At 39.3% G+C, this 27,574-nt stretch overlaps 3 protein-coding genes across 5 annotated transcripts; 1 reads left to right on the top strand and 2 right to left on the bottom strand.

Moving 5' to 3' along the window:
* The first annotated feature begins 255 nt into the window (after positions 1-255).
* tmem54a (transmembrane protein 54a) lies at positions 256-4,635 on the top strand. Its single transcript, XM_069719692.1, has 6 exons — positions 256-404; positions 1,960-2,156; positions 2,400-2,459; positions 2,726-2,920; positions 3,016-3,153; positions 4,248-4,635. The coding sequence occupies exons 1-6, from the start codon at positions 392-394 to the stop codon at positions 4,380-4,382; spliced, it is 738 nt and encodes a 245-aa protein (XP_069575793.1). The 5' UTR covers positions 256-391; the 3' UTR covers positions 4,383-4,635.
* Positions 4,636-4,790: 155 nt separating this feature from the next.
* On the bottom strand, positions 4,791-11,265 carry LOC138633452 (probable histone deacetylase 1-B). Of its 3 annotated transcripts, none has more exons than XM_069719689.1 (14): positions 11,151-11,265; positions 8,855-8,967; positions 8,646-8,763; positions 8,492-8,566; positions 8,241-8,379; positions 7,934-8,075; positions 7,769-7,861; positions 7,578-7,686; positions 7,321-7,461; positions 6,501-6,609; positions 6,175-6,305; positions 5,909-6,079; positions 5,713-5,764; positions 4,791-5,622 (listed from the first exon to the last, which is right to left on the bottom strand). In XM_069719689.1, the coding sequence occupies exons 1-14, from the start codon at positions 11,200-11,202 to the stop codon at positions 5,595-5,597; spliced, it is 1,473 nt and encodes a 490-aa protein (XP_069575790.1). In that variant the 5' UTR covers positions 11,203-11,265; the 3' UTR covers positions 4,791-5,594. The 3 variants fall into 3 exon arrangements, with proteins under 3 accessions (XP_069575790.1, XP_069575791.1, XP_069575792.1); XM_069719690.1 differs by having other exon boundaries at positions 5,927-6,079; XM_069719691.1 differs by having other exon boundaries at positions 5,960-6,079.
* A 3,217-nt stretch (positions 11,266-14,482) lies between these two features.
* Positions 14,483-27,451, bottom strand: lck (LCK proto-oncogene, Src family tyrosine kinase). The gene is made up of 13 exons (XM_069719667.1): positions 27,296-27,451; positions 25,517-25,629; positions 24,836-24,896; positions 24,119-24,209; positions 23,228-23,326; positions 22,976-23,079; positions 21,269-21,418; positions 21,004-21,156; positions 18,616-18,795; positions 16,582-16,658; positions 15,470-15,623; positions 15,131-15,262; positions 14,483-15,039 (listed from the first exon to the last, which is right to left on the bottom strand). Exons 2-13 carry the CDS (start codon positions 25,622-25,624, stop codon positions 14,843-14,845), a joined length of 1,506 nt encoding a protein of 501 aa, XP_069575768.1. The 5' UTR covers positions 25,625-25,629; positions 27,296-27,451; the 3' UTR covers positions 14,483-14,842.
* Between the last annotated feature and the right edge of the window lie 123 nt (positions 27,452-27,574).

Below are 27,574 nucleotides of genomic sequence, written 5' to 3'. Positions count from 1 at the left end.
GACAATAACAAAAACATGAAAACGTAAAATCTCATTATATGATAAGCAATTTAGCTTTTTTTTTAATTTCTAAAAATGAATTTGTGTTTGACATATTCCTGAAGTCTGAATCCTTATTTTCATTGCTGCTGGGAATAAAAGTGTATTATTTCTTAACAGACGGATGGTGTTCTTCCTCCCATCGTTGTGGCTTTGTTATGACGGTAAGAGGGCGGAGCTTCCGCTCAGGTAGGGCGGAGCTTCCGCTCAGGTAGGTCGGAGCTGCTGCCTGCTCATACGAGCTGAGGAAGGAAGGCGAAGACTTTCAAAAAGCGGAGTGTCAAAAAACGGTCAAATATGACTTCAATACAACTTTCGCAATAATATGATTTGACGGGACCCACAATTTAAAATGGTCAATTTTGGTAAGTTCACTTTTCTACGTGTTTTAATGATCAGGAAGAATGTGTGGCTCTGTCGCGTGCTGAAGTATTTAGGTGTGGTCTACCTTCAGGGAACAAGAGACGTCGCTCAACAGCGCTTTTTTTGGTATATGCCACTTATTGTAACGTCTTATTTGCATCCAGGAAAACGTGTCCTGCTGACTGTTGCTAAGTCTTACTTTAGGAAAGTATTCCTTGTTGCGTTTCACCTCTTTGAAAGTAAAACCAAAAGGTGGCTCTTGATAATTGAATGCGAACAGGTTGAATACACGTCACACTGGTAGGCCTATATTAGCCTATAGCCTATTACTATCACTACAATATGTAATATAAGTATATTAGTGTTTTGTTGTACAGGGACAATGTGTGATCATGTCGGCCTTCCTTGAATGGCAGCAAACATGAGACTAACAATATTATGACCAAAGCATTTCTAGTATGTCCACTGCAGCCACCTGTAGGAACACATCACATCACATTACATTACATTAACATTACATTACATTTCATTTAGCTGACGCTTTTAACCAAAGCGACTTACAATAAGTTCATTTCAACCATGAGGGTTCAGAACCAGAACAACAAGAATCAAGAAAATACATTATCTTCCAGAAAGCCAAACTACAAAGTTCTATTAGTAAGTTCTATTTTAAGATACTAAAGTTCTAGTGTTCAAGGAGGAGGAGGAAGAGGTGTGTTTTTAGTTTGTGGTGGAAGATGTTCAGAGTTTCTGCTCTCCTGATGTCGGTGGGGAACTCATTCTACCATTTAGGAGTCAGGACAGCAACATGAGACAGACAAGGTGCAGGTATGCAGGTAAATGTTGAGGTGAAGGTTTCTCCCCTCCTGCAGCTCTGGTTTGGTTCAGAGTTGGCTGACATAGCCTCTGTAGGAAGGTGCTTCACCTCAGGAGAAGGAACAAAACAGTGAGATAAGACTCTTCATCCTCGGGGAAATTCACTTGTTACAACAGTACAAAAGGTGAGAATATGTGATAAAAAAAAATAAAAAACCGAAGAAACATGAATACAAGCTCTCACACTTGCCAAATAATCAACATATGAAAGTCACCTAATATATATAAAGCTGCTGTGTTGTCAAGTGGTGGATGATGGTGGCAAAATTGTGCAGGTCAATCCAGTTCAGACCAGAATTGTCACCGTAGCTGCAGCATTTTCTTAAGCCATTTCTGCAGGAGCCGTGGATAATTGTGGTAACTGCCTTGTTCTCCAGTGTGCTGACTTCTGTCCCGCTTCCTTTCTGCTTTGCTGATACCACAACGTTGCATTCTCAGAGTGCTTCTCGTTCTATATTTCAGGTCACAATTGAAAACGTATGTATATCAGCCACAGCTGGTATTTGCAATTTCTAGGTGCTGTAATTTGGGATTTACAGCCTGGAAATATCTGTCCATCCTGTCTGTGTCTGCAGCGTAATGATGACTTAGTTGTTTATTTTTTCGATTTTGGCATAAGTCACGATGCTCAAAGCAAAATTAAGATCATGAGGTCAAAATAATCCATTTGGTCTTCTGTAGGAGTGTGTTGTGCCAGCCTCAAGGATAACAAGGCGTTGATGAAGATGGGCCTGGGGATGGTGCTGGTGGGCCATGTCAACTTTCTTCTTGGAGCGTTGGTACACGGCGCTGTGCTTAGACACATCAACGTGCACTCTCTGGCCCGGACGATGGTGTACGCCATCTCCAATGTCATTGCCATTGTTGCAGGCTTGGTGGTAAGTGGAAGGACTTAAGCATAAAGAAGGTACAGTGTAAGGTCCAAGTTGATATTGGATTAAAATGGGTATTTGATATCAAATCTAAGTAAAAATATTTTGTTTTACTGGTGTGCTACTGGAAATGCCATATCTGAAAATCAATGTAAACACTTACATGGCACTGTTTTGAGTATTAATATTGCATTATCTGTCTGTGATGGATGATCTGTCTTTCTTTCTAAACTTCTTTTGTCCTTTCAGGGAATTATTGTTGGAATAACAGCCATTGTCCTCTCCAAAAACAAGAAAAACAGGATCCTGGTAAATACTACTTCTGTTTGGCACAGCTCATCTGTCACTCGCTGGCTCCTAGCTGGGATTTGCTCTCTGTTTCTGACTAAGTGCATGTATATGGAAGATAATAACTATGTAGATAAGAACCATACAAATACATTCAAACATAGAATACCAGCATTTGTGAAATATCATATGTCTAAGAAGGCAGAGTCACTGGTCGTTTCTGATACATATTCATATGTCCCTCTTAAAATATCTCTTACTTCTAACATGTGCTGTTGTCTTCGCAGCAGTGGGTCCTCTTGGTGTTCAGCTTCCTGGCAGGTCTCTTGGCCGTTGCCTCCACCTTGGGCTTGTCGGTTTCCATGGTAAAAGCCATTCTTAATAAAGGATGGGGCCTGCTAACACACTGCGAGTTCTCTGATAGTGATGTTGGCTCTTCCAGCATCACATACGAGTGCCCCTTTGACCCCACCCGTATCTACGTAAGTTAAATATAAATATTCATCCATCAGACAGTTTTGATCCCGACTTGAATTGTTGTAAAGTGTGTTGAGTCACGTCTTTCTTTGTCCTCCAGGGGACCACCATCATTCTGTGGGTGCCTCTCATCTTGATGTCCGTTGTGGAGATGGTGTTCTCCTTCCGCTGCTTCGCTGCCTGTGCTTCCTCCCTCTACCTCTGTCCGTGCAGGAGGAGGCCGATCCAGGCAAAGAGGGTAAAGCTGTTGTGAGATCACTGACTCTGTTGATAGTGTTAGCCTTGGCTCGACCTACGTGTGCACGAGTGTGGATAGCTGTGTTATGTCACCTGCAATGTGATACATTATATTTACAAGTTTAAAGGAAAGAAAAATGGGGAAAAAGTCAGTGATGACTATTTCAACTCTGAATTTCAGAAAATCAATAAACCCAAAAATGCCTGGGTTGAAGGAAGCTCAAATTACTGGAAGTAAAGTATTTATTGTCACAAGTAACAATTAAAGTACAATTATCATTTTCCAGCTTAACTCTTACATTAATACCCAGAATGTCATTCAGTCATGTGAATTCATTAAACGACAAAGTAACACTTAAGATCATTTCCTGCATCATACCCGTTACTGTTAGAACACAAGGTGTGCATCAGCACCATTGTTTAGGTATGTGTATGTATATATGTATTTGTTTCTTAGCTGTATATATTTCTATTTATGTTTTAATGTCTATTTATGTTTGTCTGTTTTTGTTTTTTGCACGGTGAGAGAGAAGCTACAACCGGAGTCAAATTCCTTGTATGTGTAAACATACCTGGCCAATATAGTTCTGGTTCTGAGTTTCAGCCATGAAAAAATTTGCTAAAGCCACAAACTTAACAGTGACTTAACCTGGCTTCTTATCCAGAAGTAGCAATGTGACAGTAAATGTAATAAAGACCTGCTGACAATTTTTCAGTTTGAGGAACCCAATAAATTGTTATTTGGACTGACATGCATTACTGGCACAAACTTTCTTTCAGTTTTATTGTCAAATATTTGAATCTAAAACATGCAAAGATATTTCATTTTCAAATGTCACAAGCCTTGCAGGGTAATGCAGGTAAAAAAAACTGTTGTGCCTGGTGGCTGATTAAAATAAATGTTGAGTTTAATTGCTTCACTTATTAATGTAGTTTTCCTTTGAGACTGCAGGTGTGGACAGACAGAAACATCTACTTATCTTCCTCATGCTAACAAACATATTCCATTGCTACATGTGCTCAGCCAGTTGGATCATTTATGTCATGCTGAGGTAGCTTCTATTTAATGAAACTCTACGTCATGTAATGTTTCAGGTGCGGATCAAGAGAAGCGTGGAAACATCGCCTCCAGCGCCTCCACCTGTGGAGACGGATGTGGAAGCTGAGGCTGTGGAGCAGGACGAGCTGCTGGACTGCAGCGCTGCAGCGGAGCACAGCGAGTGGCTCTGAAGCAGGAAACTTAAGTAGAAAGGTTTCAAACTGCAGGGCATCTGTGAATGTCTGTATAGTTTAGCATGTGTCTGTTACACATTAAATGTCTGGAAAAGACATTTGTTTGACTTGAGCCAGCAAACGCTGTCATTTAATTTCCCTCTTTATTAAAATAAGGCATTTGTTTTTGATTGATAAAATACTGCCGTTTGAAATGATCAGATTTAGTTTGTATTGATGTCGTCTTGAAAATACAGATTTATTACCTGTATGGCTTGTTTCTATATTTCCATCAAACCAGACGTGACATTTGAAAAAGCTAACTTTACTGAATAAAGTTACATAACTTTTTATAGCAGCTTTTGTTGGTGTTCAGCATGTGGTCGGCTCGCTGGGGTCGGTCAGATTTAAAAGGCATTCGCAAACTATTTTGTGGAACACTTTTACTGATGTTTTTAGAATACAAATATATACACAACAAATCACTTCTGACATGTCTTGCCTCCCATCGAACATTCAAGTCCAAGTTTCGGGGATCTGAGCCAGACACCAGGCATCACTTGAGAAAACTTAAACATTTTAAAAATTGTGAGGCAGGAGTCCCGGAAAATGTCCGTGTCTGTAAAGGATACATACTAAATTATAACCTAAAATATAATTATGTAATTTGCTTACACTGCTACATAAAAGCTATTCAGGAATATGCAACCCTCTCACTGACCTCGTCAGGCAGAACCAGTGACACAAATATTACAGAAAAGGATCTATTGTTCCGACATGCTAAAACTACATATTCAAAAAGGCACAGGACAAAAGTGGGACTGAACGAAATAAAACAGAGTAGCCAAAATATCTATGATTTAAATAAATTAAATCCATCAGATATATAAAAGCAGACATTTGCCAAGCAATTTTTACAGTTGTTCACAAGAAAAAAATATAGCGTTAAAAGATTCAGCAAAAAAAAAAAAAAAAAAAAGGTACAAAAACAATACTCAAAAACACTCATTTTGACTTCAGTCTATAAACAGCAAGGTTGAAAAGGTGTCCAATAAAATCACAGAACCTACAATGTTTGGATCCGCATCCCATTTTGAGGGAGTTAAGATCCCATTTTAAAAAGGTCAAAGTCCTTCATTGATTTCCACTGCAGCAGCTTGGAAAGATGATTTATCCAAAAGGATCTTATTGTGAGATCCATTGTGATCTGGTGTCCGAGTGCTGAGGGTCTCAGGGGGTCTTGGACTCCTCTTTCGGCCTATAAAACCCAGAGGAAGGAAATGAATTACGCTTCCAATTAGACACCTCTTGGACAACATGTCAATGTGTGTGTGCAGTGTTTTCTCACTTTGATGTGTCCATTTTCTCCTCCTCTGGCACCTTCTCCTCTTCTTTTACTTCTATAAAAAAGACAAAATAAAACTAACTCAGTTATGATAATAGTGCTCTCTGTATGTAAGATGATTGAACTTAAAATACATGTAAATGTAAGATGTGGTGTGAGAAGAATGAGATGAGAATAAAAAAAAGAAAAGAATAGGTACCTTTTGTTTCCTCCTCACCTTTCTTCTCCTTTTCTTCAGCCTCTTTCTCACCTTCGGTTTTGGCTCGCTTCACTTTCTTGAAGCTGGCTGCGTTCCTGCGGCCTCCTTCACCTTCATCCTCAGAGTCGGAGAACTCTTCCTCGCAGGCTATCCTCTTGTCGTGAGCTCGGACTGAATGGTTGACAGGGGTTGAATTAAAACACGGCATTCTACTGCTCTGGGGTCAGTGTGGAAGTAAACTGTGACCATGTGGGAAGGTTTTTTACTGGATATGCGCTTGTTGGGATCTTCCTCCTCCTCATCGCCACTGTCCTCCTGGACGGCGTCTTCTGGGATGGCCTGCATCTGAACTCCGGGGGCGTGAGGCAACATGCGCAGGTTCTCAAACAAGCGCTGCCTAGAGGACAGAATGCAGGTTTAACATGCTACCCAGACAAAGTCACAAACGTAGAACAATCTACTTATGATACGGTCGAGTCCTCTACTTTTCAATCACAACACAAGAAACGTGGAAGCTGCAGTAACAGCAGCCAACGAGTGCTCAAAGCACTGAAGCAGGATTTAGATTCAACTTCACGCTGTATGGGCTCACTTGATCTTCTCCAAGTAGTCGTTGGTGTTCTGATTGGTCATGTTAGAGGGGCTGATGTGCAGCTTGAAGTCTGGTCCGAAGTACTCGAAGTAGTCGTTGTACGGGAGCTCTGGAGTTAAGAAGAATTTTAAACATCAATATACATTTCTAGTCAAACTGTTTTTTTATGTTCTGAGGTGTTGTTGGGTCCTTTTTTCATGTACAGAACCATATTAGAAATAAATTGGATACATTTTGAGATTTTATGGACAAATGATAGAAGATAAATCAGTGAAAAATGAAACATTACTTGCAGCCCTGTAATTATACCAGTTTTGCAAACACATTCCTGTGAAATTGAAACCTACAAATTCATCCAGCCCACAAGAGGCCTGAGGTGAAATATCGGTAGACTACCAGAGTCCTTGGAGTGCAGTCCAATGTGGTATTTTCTCCAAATACCAACTAAAAAAAGGACTGTCTTATAAACGTGTGAAAGAATATTGATGATACAGACAGATGTGAACTGAATTTACAGTTTGCATGCAACAAATTCAAATGTAATGTAATGTTGCATGATAATCAAAAAACTGAAAAAATATTCACTTTGCATGAAGAAAACTGGGGAAAGAAAGATAATCATACATTTAACTAAGAGTCTGTAATAGATTATCAAGATTTTCATCAAAATTGACATTCATCATTTGTTTTATCTACAGATGTGTTTTAATATATCTGTATTGTACAGATTACAATACTAAGAGAAAGCTTTTCATTACCACCACAAGATGATGTGATTTCCATTTAAACCCAGAGTGACTGCGACAGCATGAGGACGCACCGTTGGGGATGGAGCTATCGAGGGCGATGGCCGTCTCGTATGTCCAGCAGCGGGCCACGTTACGGATGGTGTAGCCTCCTCCACCCAGCATCAGCAGCGGCAGGTTGAAGCTCTTCATGTACTCCACACACTTGGCGTGGCCTAAGAACACAGCATGGAAAAAAGAACTGAAACTACCTGCTTACACACTTCAACCTTATTCAACACGGAGCGATCTGACCGTAGCATCACGTGGAAACATGTTGGAGTTCCTTCACCTTTAATGGTGAGGTTGAAGCAACCCAGTCGGTCTCCTGACAGAGAGTCCGCTCCACACTGGAGGACCACGGCGCTGGGCTGGTACATCTCCATCACCTTGGCCATGATCTAAACAAGCAGCATCAGCACTTCTGTACGTCCAAAGGAGAGTCCAACTACCAAAGCAGCAGTTACCACGGTTTCTACTTACAGGTTTGAATATAGCTTCATATGACTCGTCGTCTATCCCGTCCCTCAGTGGGTAATTCACAGCGTAATATTTTCCCTTTCCAGCACCGATGTCCTACAGAGAACAGGGCAGATGTCAAAAACCAGTGTCCTACCCTTCACATTGAGTGGTGTTCATCAGACGTACCCGAAGGTCCCCGGTGCCAGGGAAGTACTCTCCATACTTGTGGAAGGACACCGTCATGACCCGGTCGGTGGTGTAGAAGGCCTCCTCCACTCCGTCCCCATGATGGATGTCGATGTCGATGTACAGAACTCTCTGGTGGTATCTGAAGATGTTGGCGACATTATTTGAACTCGGCTACTTTTCATCTGTGGACTTGTGGTCCTCGGATACGTTTCAACTACATGATTGATCAGGAGAAGAACTCATCCACCTTCATTACCAACCACCAGAACGGCTACTGGAGCTGCTGACCAGGCTTCCTACTCACTTCAGTAACTCCAGGATAGCCAGCACGATGTCGTTCACGTAACAGAACCCAGAGGCCTCGGATTTCTTGGCGTGGTGCAGACCTCCGGCCCAGTTGATGGCGATGTCTGTCTGCTGTTTGTTCAGCTTCACAGCACCAGCTGGACAACAGGGAGGACGAGACAATTAAGCTTCCAGTTAATTTACCAGATTATGAGGGTGATGATGAATGATTACTGTCCAACACAGAAATATTAAATGAAGACAACGTACCAACAGAGCCTCCAGCGGACAGCTGACAGAACTCAAACAGCCCATCGAACACGGGACAGTCCTCCCCCACATTAACTGCAGAGAGACGGTACAGCATGAAAACAGCTGCTGCTCTGCCAGCTCACGCTCGTCCTGCAAACTTCACCAAACTTACATCTCTGCATTTGTTTGCTGTATTCTGACATGTTATCTGGTCGGATCGAACGCAGGAATTTGATGTAATCATCGCTGTGATACTTGGTCATCTCCTCTCCGCTGGCTTTGTGTGGACGCTGAAACAGAAGACAAATCTGTTCCTCAGACACAAGAACTACTTAAATCAAAGTCATTAGTCCAAGCAGCTGGTTTCTGGTTTCCACGTACATAAATCTCCATCTTTCTGTAGAGGCCATAGTTGAGCAGCAGGTTGTGTGTCATGCGGATTCGGTGCGGCTTCATGGGATGTCCCTGCCCGTAGTAGTAGTTCCCCACATCACCTGCAGGGGGAACAAACACAACACGTTCAATCAGTGCTTTATTTCCCCTCTCCAATCTAACAGGACAGGAGTTTATATGTATATATATGTATATATGTATGTATATGTATATGTATGTATATATATGTATATATATACATATATACACATACATATACATATACATATATATATGTATATATATTTATAAATTGATAATTGAAAGGCGATTGAAGTTAAAAAAGCATAAAAATTTGATATATGAAGACATTAACGGTGTGAAGACATTAACGGTATGAAGACATTAACGGTGTGAAGACATTAACGGTGGTTGTGTGAAGACATTAACGGTGGTTGTGTGAAGACATTAACGGTATGAAGACATTAACGGTATGAAGACATTAACGGTGTGAAGACATTAACGGTGGTTGTGTGAAGACATTAACGGTGTGAAGACATTAACGGTATGAAGACATTAACGGTGTGAAGACATTAACGGTGTGAAGACATTAATGGTGTGAAGACATTAACGGTAGTTGTGTGAAGACATTAACGGTGGTTGTATGAAGACATTAACGGTGGTTGTGTGAAGACATTAACGGTGTGAAGACATTAACGGTGGTTGTGTGAAGACATTAACGGTGTGAAGACATTAACGGTGTGAAGACATTAACGGTGGTTGTGTGAAGACATTAACGGTATGAAGACATTAACGGTGTGAAGACATTAACGGTGGTTGTGTGAAGACATTAACGGTATGAAGACATTAACGGTGTGAAGACATTAACGGTATGAAGACATTAACGGTGGTTGTGTGAAGACATTAACGGTATGAAGACATTAACGGTGTGAAGACATTAACGGTGTGAAGACTTTAACGGTGGTTGTGTGAAGACATTAACGGTGTGAAGACATTAACGGTATGAAGACATTAACGGTATGAAGACATTAACGGTGGTTGTGTGAAGACATTAACGGTATGAAGACATTAACGGTGTGAAGACATTAACGGTGTGAAGACATTAACGGTGGTTGTGTGAAGACATTAACGGTGTGAAGACATTAACGGTATGAAGACATTAACGGTGTGAAGACATTAACGGTGTGAAGACATTAACGGTGGTTGTGTGAAGACATTAACGGTGTGAAGACATTAACGGTGTGAAGACATTAACGGTGTGAAGACATTAACGGTGGTTGTGTGAAGACATTAACGGTGTGAAGACATTAACGGTATGAAGACATTAACGGTATGAAGACATTAACGGTGGTTGTGTGAAGACATTAATGGTGTGAAGACATTAACGGTATGAAGACATTAACGGTATGAAGACATTAACGGTGTGAAGACATTAACGGTATGAAGACATTAACGGTATGAAGACATTAACGGTGGTTGTATGAAGACATTAACGGTGTGAAGACATTAACGGTGTGAAGACATTAACGGTATGAAGACATTAACGGTGGTTGTGTGAAGACATTAACGGTGTGAAGACATTAACGGTGGTTGTATGAAGACATTAACGGTGTGAAGACATTAACGGTATGAAGACATTAACGGTGTGAAGACATTAACGGTGGTTGTATGAAGACATTAACGGTGTGAAGACATTAACGGTGTGAAGACATTAACGGTATGAAGACATTAACGGTGGTTGTGTGAAGACATTAACGGTATGAAGACATTAACGGTGGTTGTATGAAGACATTAACGGTGTGAAGACATTAACGGTGTGAAGACATTAACGGTGTGAAGACATTAACGGTATGAAGACATTAACGGTGTGAAGACATTAACGGTGTGAAGACATTAACGGTGGTTGTATGAAGACATTAACGGTGTGAAGACATTAACGGTGTGAAGACATTAACGGTGTGAAGACATTAACGGTATGAAGACATTAACAGTATGAAGACATTAACGGTGTGAAGACATTAACGGTATGAAGACATTAACGGTGTGAAGACATTAACAGTATGAAGACATTAACGGTGTGAAGACATTAACGGTGGTTGTATGAAGTATGTGTCGGGTCGGTTCGGTTCGGTTCGGTTCGGCTGAGAGGATGCGCGATTGAAGCTAGCTATGTTAGCTAACACGCCAGGTTAGCGAGAGGTGAAGAAAGTCCAACTTCCGGTTCATTCTCCAGATTCAACCAACATTTCGTCCTCAGGATGAAGTGAAAGTTCGCGGGACTCACCGTCATAGTAGTAGCAAACTTTTTTCTTTGTTCCTTGGGAAGTGAGCGCCATTTTTAGTCCTTTTTGACTGGTTTTCACCGCGAGGAGACGACAGCGACCAGAGGCGGAGACTCCGAACCGCGTCCGATCAATGTGTGTAATGTCGGCGGCTCTCCGCAGGGGGCGGTAGAGTGTGTAATGTCGGCGGCTCTCCGCAGGGGGCGGTAGAGTGTGTAATGTCGGCGGCTCTCCGCAGGGGGCGGTAGAGTGTGTAATGTCGGCGGCTCTCCGCAGGGGGCGGTAGAGTGTGTAATGTCGGCGGCTCTCCGCAGGGGGCGGTAGAGTGTGTAATGTCGGCGGCTCTCCGCAGGGGGCGGTAGAGTGTGTAATGTCGGCGGCTCTCCGCAGGGGGCGGTAGAGTGTGTAATGTCGGCGGCTCTCCGCAGGGGGCGGTAGAGCGACTCCGTCCTCTACACGGTGACTGTTGGTAAAAGCTGCTCAGCTGTGCTCGAACCTCCTTTATTTACCGTCTATTTAGACTTTCTACTCTGAATACTTGTTCCGGAACTCATCCATGAATGATGCTGTTCCACCCACTTTATACAGCCTGCAGTGGTGGAAAGTCCTGCAAGTAAATACACCGCTCCAAAAAATAAAGGGACCACTTGAACAACTCGATGTACCTCCAGTCAATCCCACTTCTGTGAACTCAAGCTGTCCAGTTCGGATCAACACTGATTGAGGATCAGTTTCACCTGCTGTTGTACAAATGGAACAAACAGGTGGAAATGAGGCAATCATCAAGACAACCCTATAATTATTTGTTTAGTTTTGAAATACTTCACTATTTCCATTTGATGTTACTTTATCCCAAAACACTAGAATATTTATTTTTCTACTCTAGTTGTTTGACAGCTTTCATTACTTTTCACATGAAGATTTGACTCAGCAGCTCGACCAAATAGGGATTTTTCCCTCTAAATGTCTTGTTTAAATTAAAAAAAAATAATTCTAATAATCAATAGCTCACCACAAATTATAGATTGTGTTACAATCAAAAAACTGGAAGAGATTTTTTTTATCAGATGTTTTTCTCTTTCTTCCCCCAGTATTTATCTCTACTCAGATTAATGTGGTATCACTGTTGATAAAACTATATAAATATCACTGTTGATAAAACTATATAAATATCACTGTTGATAAAACTATATAAATATCACTTTTGATAAAACTATATAAATATCACTGTTGATAAAACTGTATAAATATCACTGCTGATAAAACTATATAAATATCACTGTTGATAAAACTATATAAATATCACTGTTGATAAAACTATATAAATATCACTTTTGATAAAAGTCTATAAATATCACTGTTGATAAAACTGTATAAATATCACTGTTGATAAAACTGTATAAATATCACTGTTGATAAAACTATATAAATATCACTGCTGATAAAACTATATAAATATCACTGTTGATAAAACTATATAAATATCACTGTTGATAAAACTATATAAATATCACTTTTGATAAAAGTCTATAAATATCACTGTTGATAAAACTATATAAATATCACTGCTGATAAAACTGTATAAATATCACTGTTGATAAAAGTCTATAAATATCACTGTTGATAAAACTGTATAAATATCACTGTTGATAAAACTATATAAATATCACTGTTGATAAAAGTCTATAAATATCACTGTTGATAAAACTATATAAATATCACTATTGATAAAACTAAATAAATATCACTGTTGATAAAACTGTATAAATATCACTGTTGATAAAACTATATAAATATCACTGTTGATAAAACTATATAAATATCACTGTTGATAAAACTATATAAATATCACTGTTGATAAAACTGTATAAATATCAGTTGATAAAACTATATAAATATCACTGTGATAAAACTATATAAATATCACTGCTGATAAAAGTCTATAAATATCACTGTTGATAAAAGTCTATAAATATCTATGTTGATAAAACTGTATAAATATCAGTTGATAAAACTGTATAAATATCACTGTTGATAAAACTGTATGAATATCACTGCTGATAAAACTATATAAATATCACTGTTGATAAAAGTCTATAAATATCACTGTTGATAAAATTGTATAAATATCAGTTGATAAAACTATATAAATATCACTGTTGATAAAACTGTATAAATATCACTGCTGATAAAACTATATAAATATCACTGTTGATAAAATTGTATAAATATCACTGTTGATAAAACTATATAAAAATCTATGTTGATAAAACTATATAAATATCACTGCTGATAACACTATATAAATATCACTGTTGATAAAACTGTATAAATATCACTGTTGATAAAACTGTATAAATATCACTGCTGATAAAACTGTATAAATATCACTGCTGATAAAACTATATAAATATCACTGTTGATAAAATTGTATAAATATCACTGTTGATAAAACTATATAAAAATCTATGTTGATAAAACTGTATAAATATCACTGTTGATAAAACTGTATAAATATCACTGCTGATAAAACTATATAAATATCACTGTTGATAAAATTGTATAAATATCACTGTTGATAAAACTATATAAATATCACTGCTGATAAAACTGTATAAATATCACTGTTGATAAAACTATATAAATATCACTGCTGATAAAACTATATAAATATCACTGTTGATAAAATTGTATAAATATCACTGTTGATAAAACTATATAAATATCACTGCTGATAAAACTGTATAAATATCACTGCTGATAAAACTGTATAAATATCACTGTTGATAAAACTATATAAATATCACTGCTGATAAAACTATATAAATATCACTGTTGATAAAATTGTATAAATATCACTGTTGATAAAACTATATAAATATCACTGCTGATAAAACTATATAAATATCACTGTTGATAAAACTGTATAAATATTACTGTTGATAAAACTGTATAAATATCACTGTTGATAAAACTGTATAAATATTACTGTTGATAAAACTGTATAAATATCACTGTTGATAAAACTGTATAAATATTACTGCTGATAAAACTGTATAAATATCACTGTTGATAAAACTGTATAAATATCACTGTTGATAAAACGATATAAATATTACTGTTGATAAAACTGTATAAATATTACTGTTGATAAAACTGTATAAATATCACTGTTGATAAAACTATATAAATATCACTGTTGATAAAACTATATAAATATTACTGTTGATAAAACTGTATAAATATCACTGTTGATAAAACTGTATAAATATTACTGTTGATAAAACTGTATAAATATTACTGCTGGTTACTGAAGACTAAATGGAAGTCCTCCTCCGCACTAAAGAATTGAACAACATTTATTGAATTGCACAGGTAAACATGGAGCTTAAGCGGTGGACAGTGATTACATGTTAATGAGGAGCACCTGGAGCCGGTCAGCTGGTTCATGGTGATCAATCCTTCTCTGCTGGTTCTGGTCCCACTTCAGATCCAGAACTGTATCACAGCTAACGGGCCATTTAAGAACAAGTTTTATTGAGACGAAAGGACTCTTATTTGCAAAATCTCTGTTTGCAGAAAGGAATGCATTCTTCAGTGAGTAAATACAAATCCAGCCTCCACTTTCACGGGCCGTGCCTTTAGTTTAAGAAGAACTATTGTGTGTCTGTAATGTTTTTCTGCTCCACCACAGCTATTCCTGGTACTGCCTTTCAGTCGCGGTGAAGAAATCCCCCAGAACATTCTTCAGGTACTCGAAGGTGGGTCGGTCCTCCGAGCTCTCCCGCCAGCACAGACACATGATGCCATACAGCCCTTCGGAGCAGTTTTCTGGCTTCGGCATCCTGTAGCCCAGCTCCAGGTTCTGGATGACCTCTGGGTTGGACATGCCTACTCGGCAGGTAAGATGTTTTCAGCAATTATAACACACGCTGGACTAGTAATTAGAGTATTTGTGTCATGAACATGAGTGAGTATTTACCAGGGTAAGGAATGCGTCCGTATGTCACTATTTCTGTGAGGAGGACCCCAAATGACCACACGTCAGATTTTATGGTGAAGGTGCCGTAGTTAAAAGCTTCTGGAGCGGTCCATTTAATGGGGAACTTTGCACCTGAAAACAAAGGATAAACTTTATTTCACAAAAGAGACACTTGGTAGAGCTACTGGACCGATTTCATCTCTTCAACTTTGTGGGATTTAAAATTGTTGTTCAGTGCAAATGCATTTTAACAAAATATAACAGGTAATATTCAACAAGATCTAACATTTAGCCTGATAGACAGGCCCTGAAATATGAAATAGGTGAAGGTCTCATTACCCTCTTTGGCCGTGTATTCATTGTCCTCAATGAGTCTCGCGAGTCCAAAGTCGGCAATCTTGCAGATGAGCTCACAAGAAACCAGAATATTGGCAGCACGCAGATCTCGATGAATGTAATTTTTCTGCTCAATAAAGGCCATGCCGTCAGCCACCTGCAGGGGGCAGCACATGATCAAACAAGCCATCAGTGCGTGTGGTGGAGAGGGTCTGTGTGTTTCAATACTGTGTCATGTTTGTGTATATTCAACAGATTAGCCAAAAGATGAACAAAACATGAAGCTTACGCCTCGGCCAGGTCGGTTCCTTCGACCCTTTAATCTCACCTGGGGAACACCTGCTCTACTTCACCTTTAATCAGACATCTAATTATTCCAGTGAATGTGTGTCTGAGTCAGTCAAACACTAGATTACTCATTTCCACTTAACTTCGAGGGATTCTGGTTCTATAGCTGATGAATGAGGAAATAGGTGTGAGGCAGCTGAGCAGAGCTGATGATTTCCACAGAATTCACCTCCCACAGTTAATAAGTGCCTGTATAATTTGGTGCTCTTTTTGTTTTTAACTATACAACTATTGAGTTTTGCAGGATTTAAGAATCTATCACATTGGAAAGCTGAGATGTACGTATGTCTGAGTATTTCATGAACCCAGCAATCTTTAATTCTCGGTTCCATTCATCTGCTTTTGTTGGGAAGGAACCAATCTGAAATTTTCAACAACAACAAAAAAAAGTGCATTCATTTAATTAGATATGTGCTTTGGTGACAAGAATCTGAGCATTTTTAATGGTGTACATACAAATTAAGCATAAATTACGGTCGTGGACAAAGTTTCCAAAATATGGCAAAATCTAGGTGATTAATGACTTGAATATTTATGGACTATCAAATGATAGTTAGTCAGTTTTACCACAAATATGATCAGTGCATTTCAGGTTTGTAAATGTTCTGTCTGTGAAATACATTCACCACACACTTCTGTGTAAATGCTTCCGCTCGGCTCAGATCTAAAGGCAGCGGAGAATTTTCCTTCTGCAAATGAAGAAGCTTTTGTCATGAGTGAAAGAAGATAAGACAGTTTTCATTGACGGTAGAAAAGAGATATCTTACCTGAAATGCCATGTCTATCAGGGTGTTCATGGGTAAACTGCTTCCCTCCGCTGTTTTTAGGTAATCCACCAGGTTTCCTGAAGGAAATTAGATGGAAGTTATAGCTTTTCAATAAAGCATTGATTTATTTGACTAACTCACTAGAACTAGATTACCACAAATTCATCCTAATTTGTTATACATATTTTGTACAAAAAAAAATAAGCAGCAACAAAAGCTAATATTAATTGGGAAACATGTAAAATCATGCTTTGTAATAATATTTTCCTTTTTCAAGAAAACCCTCGTCACGGACAGAAATAGACCGAGTTGGACCAAAATAGCTGTTGAAATCAGTGAACACGACACTTTGAGGAAGAACAGAGAACATCAGTCAAGTGAATGCTTATTTTCCGACAGCTGACTTTGTGTTGGGTTTGATTAGCACAGAACAAACCTCCTGCATGCCGGACAGCTGAGTCCAACTAAAGGAAAGCGTTTTAGAGGAATGACTGTGCCAGGAAAGAAGAGGCATTTACTCCTCTGATTCAGTCCGGAAGACCTCTTTTAAAGTCTGGAGCCAGAGCTCTTTGTCAAGGTTACAAAGGGAAGCTGGGACGACACGCCTGTTATTTTCCATCTTTGCTGTCCTTGATAATAAAAAGTGGGGGACAAACTGAAAAGACAAGAACTCCAAGCCCTCATTTCTCTTGACAACAGAAGTGGTTTGTGTCCTGTCCACATGTGGATCCCAGAGAAAGCGGCAGCCTCATGTGGAACCACTGCTGGTGGTTTACAAGCCACTCAGAACAGCACACAAAGGCCCTCCATTCAGCCCAGAGGCTGTTGTTGTGTTTGTGACGGCGTCTCTGCATTCAGCTATTGTTCCTCAGTGAAACAGAATTACAAAAGTCTTTTGAGGTGAAAGGGAAACAGATACTGCATTACTTTCATGACTGCCGCATTTGGGCATACTAACCTTTGATTATCATTGTGATCTGGAAAGTTGTTTGCTGTTGCTACCATGACAACACATTATTAGTTTGTGTAATTTCTCATGCACATTATGTAAGAAGACAGAGAAAAGACGATGAACCAGTGGTGAGATGCTGAACAAACGGCAGTTGTAAAAGCTACAGTTTGTTTACTGCAGCTCAACATGCCAATATTTGTGTACGTGTCTGTGCATGTGCATAATGCAGAATGTGGACTAAAGCCAGGCATCATCAGGGGTCTCTGTGAACAATAACATGGTGATTCATCCTCTCCTACTTTAACACACCTCGTCTCAGACCAGGGGAGACCGTCTCCTGTCTGGAGAGGCCCGGAAAACAAGTGAAAGTTCATGTTTGCTTTGAAACATTTTAGCACATCTCAGTGAACACAGGAGAGTCATGAGGAGGAAGTAGCCAATCAGAAGCTGGGCCACTTCAGCACAGCGCCATGCTTGACGGGGCGAGGACTGGGAGCTCTGTTGTGTGTTTGCCCAGACAGATGCATTCATGTTCAATCTCAGGTGATGATAGTACTTTATGCTTCCCGTAATGTTCAAATCTTGTACTGTATCAAACACAATGAAAAGGAAGGGGGTGGCGGATGTGTGATCAAAAGACATTCAACCAACTGACTAGAATCACTGGAGCTTACTCATGAATCGATGGGTCGGTTTGTTCAAGCATGTGCTGTTACCCAGAATCCAACGACAGATGAACAAGTTTCATCATGAACACCTATGACACGGAGCTGACTACACCGTGTCTTTGTCTTGGCTGCAGGCAGCTCAGCCGAACAACACCGTCTCTGGCATTCATGGCAACCAAGTGGGAGATTAGGAAAATGATTGTTTCAGACAGGCTTGGACATATTTAGTTGACTAAAGAAGGAGGATGATTACAGATGGATGTCTTTTTAATTTATCTTCAAATGAGCATTCATTCAATTGAAATATGGTTCCAGGTTTTTCTTTTCTTTTGATGCTTCCACTGTTACCTGGAATTCCCTCTGGAGGGTTGAGTGTTATTGAGCCGTTGTGCGAAGGCCCCAGGTTCTTCCTACCGTTTTCCATGTACTCTGTGACGATATAGATTGGCTCCTCGGTAACCACGGCAAAGAGGCGGACGAGGCGAGGATGCTGCAGGTTCTTCATCATGTTGGCTTCTGCTAAGAAAGCTTCCACTGACATTGTGCCTGTCTTCAGATTCTTGATTGCCACCCTTCTGTCATTATTGTAGATGCCTGAAAATAGACAGATATCACTGAGTATCAGAAGGGTGTTGATTAAAAAAAACGACAGATGTGAGTTAATAGCAATGCTGCCAGCTCTGCTTTGGCAATTCTTTTGGCTAAATGCTAATGTCCGCTTACTGTCATACTCCCAATAACAATTTTTTTTTTTTTTTTTGTGTTAGCATTCTGCTATTAGCACTAAACCTAGTGTAGCGCAGGTGTCATTATTTTTGTGCATGCCTGGTCATGAACCAAAGCCATGTATACAAATTCTAATTTTCAGATGATTGATTCTCCTTGCATCAAATCTCATGAATGCCTACAAACCAAATGTCTGCCAATCTATCAATAATAATAAACTTTATTTGTATAGCACTTTTTTTAAACTTCAGTTACAAAATGCTTCACATAAAATAAGCCATTAAACAAAACAACAATTATCTGGTGGAGTGAAGTATTAAGTGAACATTTTGACCTGCTGATGGCACAAGAGAAAAGTTATGGGGATTCCTGTAGTTATTTGAATTCACCTTCTGGGGAGTAATTCATTACTTAAAAAACAAAAATGACAACATCACCATAGTCAGCCGGTTTCACCTTTTTGTCAATGTCTGTATAGAATTTCATGACAATCCTCCACAAGTTAATTAGATTAGATAATTGGATTGATATTTTAACCAAAGCGATTGACTGATTGCCACAAACTGAGCCATGAAGCAAGCATTGCTAAAGAAAAATGTGCACACACCAATTTACTGTAGAAGAAAACTCAGCTTTCATCTCATTATGTAAGTTGATATATGCAGTGCCTATTTCATGAGTTGTGATATGTGCTGGACTTTCATTTAGACATGATCTCATTCAACCTGCAGTACACCCACACTCATTTATAGCATGTCAGCTAAGGTCACGAACAACCACTTCAGTCTTATAAAACACTGAACACATCACCATGCATGAAATGTAGTAATGCTGGGAAGAAATTATATTATCTATCCAAAGCATTGCTCTGTCTCTGTTATCTGCAATAGGAATTCTCTTGTACAAGATAGCTATCACGTCGATATGTCCACATGAACGAAACATTTCATAGCCAATGCCAGTTACTAACATTATTCCAGTATGTCAGTGAACTAATGTTTGGATGAGGACAGAGAAACTAACACAGCGCCCAGACAAATGCTGTGAATAGAAAGTGGCTGTGACCTGTGTTGGTCACGTTTAGATCTACGGGGGTTGTTTGGGATGTTAAAGATGCTGGAAAGCAAATTCCATGATTTTCTCCTCAGTACATTATATAATGTGAAATGAGTCGCTGGAAGATTCTGCAAAGATAGAAAACTTTGTCTCACTGAAATGTGGAGTTAAACTGTTGAACAGTTTCTCACCCGTCTTCAGCTCAGGTTTTGTTTAGGCGGAGCTAAAAGCTAACCTATCTACGTCACAACTACCTATCTACGTCAGATCACAGCCGGTTTATATTGGACAAATAAATTCTGATTCTATTGTTTTCATAAAGCAGGCTGCTCCGTCCACCAGAGAGACAGAGGACCAGTGGGACATCATGTATAAAGTCACTGAGAGGTTGGATGTCAGACTGAGTGGGGGAAAGAACTGCAGCCACAGGACTGTCCTACTGAACACTGAACAGCTTCCAGCGAGGGGGCGGAGCTTCAGCTCCTTCAGGACACGCCCCCAGTCTCAGCAGAGAAGACTGATGATTCTCTCACCATTTCAAAGCCTAATTTAAAAAACTTGTCGGTGTTTTTTTTCATTCAAATTTGGATGGGTAGTTAACAACCCATACTTCTGTGGTGTGATGAACTTAAAACTCATTTTCATTTCTACTTTACAGAATCTTTAAATGGTGCAAATGAAGATGGATAATTGAAGGAAATTAGCCCTCCAGTTGAATAATAATGGGGTTGTGGCACAAATTAGTGATCCAAACATTTTGCCGCCATCTTTAAATTCATACTCCACAACCACAATAGACTTTTGTGGAAGTATTGTGAAAAGTCAATTGCTCCAGTCAATGAGCTCATTGGACAGTGAGATTAATGTAGTTTAAACAATGTTAAATAACTGGGTTAATCCCTCCCATTCAGTTCAACCTGCAGAAACACCCGGGCTATAACTTCAGACTGAGCTTTGTTCATGTGCTGCATCTGTACCAAACTCTTCAGCTCATACTCGCACTCATGTAAATGAACTCACCCATCCACACTTCTCCAAACTGTCCAGCTCCAAGTCTGCGCTCCAGCTTCAGAGTCTCTCGAGGAATCTCCCATTCGTCCTGCCACCAGGGCTTCTGCGGTGCCCTCGACTGACACGGCTTCACCAGCCTTGTGCACAACCCATCTGCATCACCTGGAGAGCAGAGAGAGGGCCCAGGTACAGAGGAGACGGTGTAAGATCATTCAGTTGAAGACACCACAGGAAGCAGCATTCCTGATTAATCCCCTCAAGAGTCTGTGCTCACGTGAGTGATGCTGGACCAGCTCCTTCAGCGAGTTGAAGGATATCTTGGCTGTGATGTAGAAGCCACCGCTGTCCATGTTGCGGATCCTGTAGTGCTTCACTCCTTCACCTGTGTTGTGGTCCAAATCCCGGACGGATAAAGAGTACGACCCTGGAACAAACATTAACATGCAGATTTTACCTGACAAAATTGAGATGAATCCACCATTAACTTTAATGAAAAAAAATATGGTATCATGATAAGTTTTCATATCAATGGATTTTGTCCCTCCTATTACGTTTAAAAGTTTTACCTTCCAGTTGGAATGTGTAAACGGGACTCATGATGCTGTCATGCAGCCAGTTTGTTAACTTGAGTCCTGTTACATTTTGGCAAATTGCCTCCATCACAAGTGTGCTAATGTCGCTATTAGCAGTTCCTGTTGGCCCTCGGACGCACAGACAGCTATCACTAGTTACTGTGATGCTGAGAAAACACAATGAGGATTGTCAGGTAGGAAGTACTGATTACATTTTGGTGGTCAAAGGTCTTTGTGGCCATGTCCGTCCCATTCCTCTGTCTCATTCTTTTGGAGGCATCATCTCATAAATTTGGCAAAAACATTCACTCGGACTCGAGGATGAACTGATACAAGTTTGGTGGTGACAACATTTCTCAAATGTCAAATAAAATAATGAAGTGATACGATTTTATATTAAAAACATATCAAAGGTCAGCTTTCCTCAGACATCAAAATGTTCTGCACAAACAGCTTTCTGCCAATCATTGAACACCATAACTCAGAAACAGAAGCGCAGATTGTGACCATATTTTACATTTGGTCATTTGTGACTCATCTTGGATGCCCAGCTTGAAATGGTCTGTTTTAGAATTTTGTAGCTTCTTTTGCAGCAACATCTATATTTAAGGCATTAAAGTCTACTATCAATCAGTTTTATTGGCCAAGCATGTAAACACATATAAGAATTCCTTCAAAGTCTGATCACATGTATTATAGAAGTCTAGATATACATGGATGTAAACAGCAATTCTAGTTTGTGGCACCATACAATCGTGAGGAGGTATTCTGGTTTCTTCTTTTTTCTTTTTCATCTTTTCATGATTTTAAAGGACAAAGGACATCTGAGACAATGATATTCTCAGAAACTGTTAGTCAGTCTAAGTAACTATGATTCCCAGAGGAAACAGGAGTTTTGATACAAATGTTGGTGACACTCTTGATTTGGACACGGTGATGCTGAATTCTAACATTTTCACAATGATAATGTTAATTTGCTGATGTTAACTATTAGTGTTAACATTGCTGTGCAGAGCTATATACAAGCACTGTCAAAAATATGTATCTATGGTATCTTTCTAGAAGGGTTAGTAACCCACAGTTTGTAATGCTTGTCCAACACAAACAGTGAAATTCCACCAGTATTTTTGTCTTTAGCAGAAAAACTAAATTAAAGCAATTTAGGAAACAGGAAGGCGGGTTTGTGGGAAATGGATCTACACTACAAGTAATAAGACAAAGTGATATCGAGGGTACCAGGAGCTCACTTGTTCTACTGATCACAATTACATTCATGTTTAAAATGTGACGCGTAGAACCTTTAAGCAAATGTAACAGTGGTAAACCATATTCAGATAAATTGCTGAAAAAACCCTTTGAGAATCACTGCAGTCGGTATGTAATCTTAAATGTTATGGCGATCATATCACCTTTGGTCGTCTCACTCTCTCGAATCAGGAAGGAGCCCTGCGTGTTCCCCGGAGCAAGGAGGAGCCTCATGGCTTCATTTCTAGAAATGTTCTTAAAGAACCACCTGCAGCACAAAACACATTATATGCTTCAAACTTTGAGTTAACCACTTCCCCTTCCCTCAGGGACATGCAGTGTATGAGGTGAGATGATGTTGAGGTGGAGTAACATGGCGTTGAAAGCTGTGCCGTTATGTTTCCTGTGTGACATACGGTTCAGTCTCCACTGTGGTCATGGCAACAAAGTTGTATGGGATGTAGCCCCGCTGGCCTGTGGTGAGAGACTCGGCCAAATACCACTCTGCATCATCCCTGGATGTGAAAAGAGACCGTTAGTGTACATATCTGGGATGAATCGATTCACCTTCAGAAAGCAGTTTTAAGCTTATTTGACAGGGAAGTGATCGCTGCAGGAAATGAGCTGCTTCACCTCGTCAGTAGGGAAGTGGTTACGGAGAGAAAAGCTCAGTATGCTCAGTACTGAACTTCAATTTTCAGTTCTCCCTAAAGCCAAAATAAGGTTTTTTTTTTGTTGTAAATTTTGTATCTATATTATCACCTGTTGCCAGGTATGAAGAACACAACATTTCTCTTATTTCAATGTATTTATCTTCACATTTTAATGTCGGAGAAAAAGAAGAAGATGCATGAGCCCAAAACACACTGACGCCTCTTCACGCATGCAGACACATCTTTTTTTTTTTTCTCAAATATATAGCTGGAGATTAGCAAAAGCACTACAGATGAGATATTCAACTTTATTTCCTTCACCAGTATTTATTTGAAAATCCATTTTGTTACAGGTGTTTGGGTTTTCCTCTTTCAAATGTAACCATGTGGCTCAACTTTTTGATATTTGTTTGTATTTATTAAACTGTCGACAGGAGAGAGCGACTGGCTTTCATTTATCAGATGTAAATGATAGTTAATATAGTTGGTAAAGATGCACAGTGCTGATCGTGGTGCAAACGTGGTGGCCCAAAGCACTTAAATGAACTTCAGTTGCCGTGCAAGTGAGTGGATAGAAATGAATTATAGTCTGGGGCTGAAATATTGTTATATTTCTTTTTGCCATGCTTCAGTGTGTGTTCATAAGCAGCTTACTTGTTGATGATCTTGAGCTTGTCTCCTTTGTCAAAGCCCAGATCACCTTCATGGTTGGGTTCATAGCTGTATATGGCCACCACAAGGTTGTCTGCAAAAAAATATTGTTTCAGTTAATCGAGATACATTTTTGGAACCGTGTCAGTAGTTTCAAGTGTATCTTCACAAAGTTAATGGCTTTTGTCACATAAAGATGTTCACACTGCCAAAGAATATGAGTCCCTGATGTGACCATCCAAACACGGGAGATGGTGCTTGACCACAGCATTGCAGACACACTGCTCTCATTTTCATGCCAATGAGGAAAACTGGCATGAGAAATAGAGAATGTGAGGAAAATGGAATATTTCCTCTCAGCAAATGGTGAAATGGAAGGATTACTTCTGTCTAGATTTAGACTGCTAGGACTGAGAAAAGTGCAGACTTACATAGAGGTAATTAAAAACATGATCATGTCCTCGTGTATGCATTTATATTTCCAGTTATACTTGCATTGTCTGCCTGAACCTATAAAAGGGTTTCATTGTGGAGTTTCCTATATCAAGGGGGTCATTAGTTGTTCCAATTTTAATAGCCCTTGGAAACAAATGTGTGACTTCAGGTCATATGATAAAACATGGATTTGACCTAATTTCTCATATTACATTTTAACAACATTGAAGCCACATGCACCTGTAGATATTTAAAGACACAGAAAAACACTCTTTATATTTCTACCTGGTAAAGGTGATGTAGGAGGTGAATGCTGCGATGGATATGGAATCAGCTGATCCGTGTACTGACGAGAGAAAAATGAAGATTAGACTTGCATTTTGTATTCAGTTTTCCCCCCAAAAAACTTAATGTGAGATTAATGCAGTATAACCAGAGAGTTGTATGTCATATTCACAGTAAAAATCGTTGTGGTTTGATATACAGCCTTGACGGTAAATTATAGAAAGTTTTGTTTTTGTTCCAGACAAAATGTGTCCGTGTCTGGTGCAATTCAGGTGGTTTTCTCCTTTATTTAGATTTTAATGGGACATTCAGCTAACAGAGAGGAAACAAACAACATTGGGAGAATAGTGGCACTCCCATTTAATTACACAAACAAAAGACAACTTCCCTTGCAGTTATGTAAGTTACAAAAGTATAAAACGTACAATAGCAGTTTGTACTTTACAATGATTATGGAATTTACAGAGCAGAGAATGAACTGTGATGTTCACACCTTCTCACTTATTCTGCAGTTATCTTAATGTTTATGTCCTTCAAGTGTTCATTCAAGCACACAAACAACCACAAGCCATCCATGTCAGGCTCACTTATAAACAGCCACTCAGTCACACACTGCAGTGTACAACGTACTGACACAAACATAAATGCAGTACATGGTGCACATACAAAATGTACACTTACTGTATTACATGACTGGGGAGGTATGGCACAGTTGCAGTGTTCACAGATTTCATCCAAGTTCTCGATCCAGTCACTGTCTGAATAGTCCGAGCTGCAGTTACATCCCATCTTTCCTGCATTTTGAAAGTCACAATTATTTTTCAAAAGGTATTGTATGGTCATCATACAGTATATTTATAATAATAGTAATAATTGGGAATTTTTATTGGAAGAAAATTCATTTTCTTTTTGATTGGCATCTTAGACAGCCATAATATCCTGTAATAAATGTATTTCATACCAATTCAAGACAGCTTTCACATTTAAGCAGCACATTTTGAATGAAGCATACACAACGGCCTAATGTTCATTTTGTTTCTTTAAATCTAAGTTTCAAGAACAACCTCTTTCTTGGTTGGATTTCAAGATGCATGTATTGTACGCTTCAGTCAGATGTGACTGAGGGCTTCGCCTCAAAATGGAGGCTCAGTGATCATTGGAAAAATTAGGTCGAACACCTGTAACGGAGCTCTCAGTTTAGACACTTTTTCCCACATGCAAACACACACAGTGAAAGAAACCTCCATTTAGGGCTGACAAAGTTTAATGAACATGTTCAGCGCTGCAAATCACATGCCTTTACGTACTCTAATTCTAATTCCGATTTGAATAGTTTCAAACTGTACTCTAATGCTAATCTTGTAAAATCCAACGTCTGCACATGCTCTGCATTGTTTCCCACTGGTGCGCTGTATGAACTGGCTTTCTCAAGCTTGCTTGGCTCCCATTGGAGTCCTGGTGAAACAGGGTCAGTGGGCTAATCGCAGCAGCGGTCTGTCCAAAAGGCCCAAAGCCGTGAGAAAAATCTGGAGAGCCGTGACCCAGCAACAACAACCCGCTGCTGAGACTCCGAGAAACGAATCACAGGAGGATCAGCAGAGTTTTTAATGTTTGTTTAAATGATCAGTACTCCTACGCTGACTGGCCTTCACTCAGGGAGTCATGCAAGTCAGAGTTTTCCTTCAAGGGTTTGCCCTCTCCTTATAATGTGCAGCTGAGGGTCTTTCCAAACACACACTGTTGATTGTTGGATGGGGATGTAGTAAGTCTGCAAGTGACCTTCGACATTTGGCTTAACTCACTCCATTTTCAGTGAAGCTTGCAGACATAAACCATAAACAAAAAACATTTTTACATATATTTCTGTAAAGAAAGGGTGAAGCACCAATATCACAGTAGGAACTGCTGTTGCAAGTTCAATTTAGAATTTATTCCTCACACCCAGTCGTTATTTCCCACATTATTTCCAAAATGTCACAAGTAATAATTTACAAACACATGAATCCCCCAAACTTCTGATTTCAGTGATAAATATATAAAGTGGATTAATGAGACACAGTTCAGATTTAATGACAAAAAGAAAACACGGCTCGTATAACGTCTTTGTAATACTTATTTTCATCAACAGTGAAGATCACAGAACCAGTTCTGGTTCTGTTTTTGGTCTTTTTGACAAACCCTCCAATGTAAATGGAAACAGAAGATGGTTTTTCAACTAACTGGACATTATTTCTGGGTGCTGTGGTTTTTCATCTACGCATGTAAATTTTTAGAATACTACAAATTTTATACAAAAGTAAAAAAAAATCTAAACAATCCCTCTGATTTATGTATTATATTTGTGATAATGTATAATAATAACAAAGAAAATTAAAATGTTTATATTTATACCTTTGTCACAATTCTTTATTTCTAGACTTAAACTTGTCTGGCTAAAAGAATCGTAAGTCTCAAACTTACCTCTTGAAATATGAAATGTCTCTTCAGGCCTCCAATAGTGTCAGATTTCAGGTGCTGCCATTGAGATATTCTTTGTGAAATACTTATTTGTTTAAAGAGCTACTTAGAAAGAGGTGCGTTTTTCACCCGTGGAGTTCGGGTGTGAAGATGTCATCATCCGCCTGTTATTATAACTAGCTCAGCGCTATGAGTGCTGATGTGGTGTGGAGGAAGAGAGCAGCCCAGAGTTTCCTGTCGTTGAAAGGCTGAGGGATGCTCTGCAGGCTTGTAACAGGTGTG

This window comes from Brachyistius frenatus, unplaced genomic scaffold (assembly GCF_029030835.1).
Source record: "Brachyistius frenatus isolate BFR_SWC_R1_liver_20210118 unplaced genomic scaffold, ASM2903083v1 Contig_220, whole genome shotgun sequence".
In the NCBI taxonomy this organism is placed as follows: Eukaryota; Metazoa; Chordata; class Actinopteri; family Embiotocidae; genus Brachyistius; species Brachyistius frenatus.
Note: the sequence above shows the minus strand (reverse complement) of the source record. Positions and strands in the feature narration are given on the sequence as shown.

Excerpts from the sequence above, each read along its gene's own strand:
- tmem54a (XM_069719692.1), top strand. Across the intron at positions 2,460-2,725 it reads ACAAGAAAAACAGGATCCTG|CAGTGGGTCCTCTTGGTGTT; the intron begins GTAAATACTACT and ends TTGTCTTCGCAG. Across the intron at positions 2,921-3,015 it reads TTGACCCCACCCGTATCTAC|GGGACCACCATCATTCTGTG; the intron begins GTAAGTTAAATA and ends TTTGTCCTCCAG.
- LOC138633452 (XM_069719689.1), bottom strand. The coding sequence starts at position 11,202 with ATGGCGCTCACTTCCCAAGGAACAAAGAAAAAAGTTTGCTACTACTAT. Across the intron at positions 8,968-11,150 it reads AGTTTGCTACTACTATGACG|GTGATGTGGGGAACTACTAC; the intron begins GTGAGTCCCGCG and ends TTCCCCCTGCAG. Across the intron at positions 6,080-6,174 it reads TCCCAACAAGCGCATATCCA|TCCGAGCTCACGACAAGAGG; the intron begins GTAAAAAACCTT and ends TCAACCATTCAG.
- lck (XM_069719667.1), bottom strand. The coding sequence starts at position 25,624 with ATGGGATGTAACTGCAGCTCGGACTATTCAGACAGTGACTGGATCGAG. Across the intron at positions 24,210-24,835 it reads TCCTACATCACCTTTACCAG|ACAACCTTGTGGTGGCCATA; the intron begins GTAGAAATATAA and ends ATTTTTTTGCAG. Across the intron at positions 15,624-16,581 it reads TGATAGACATGGCATTTCAG|GTGGCTGACGGCATGGCCTT; the intron begins GTAAGATATCTC and ends TGCCCCCTGCAG.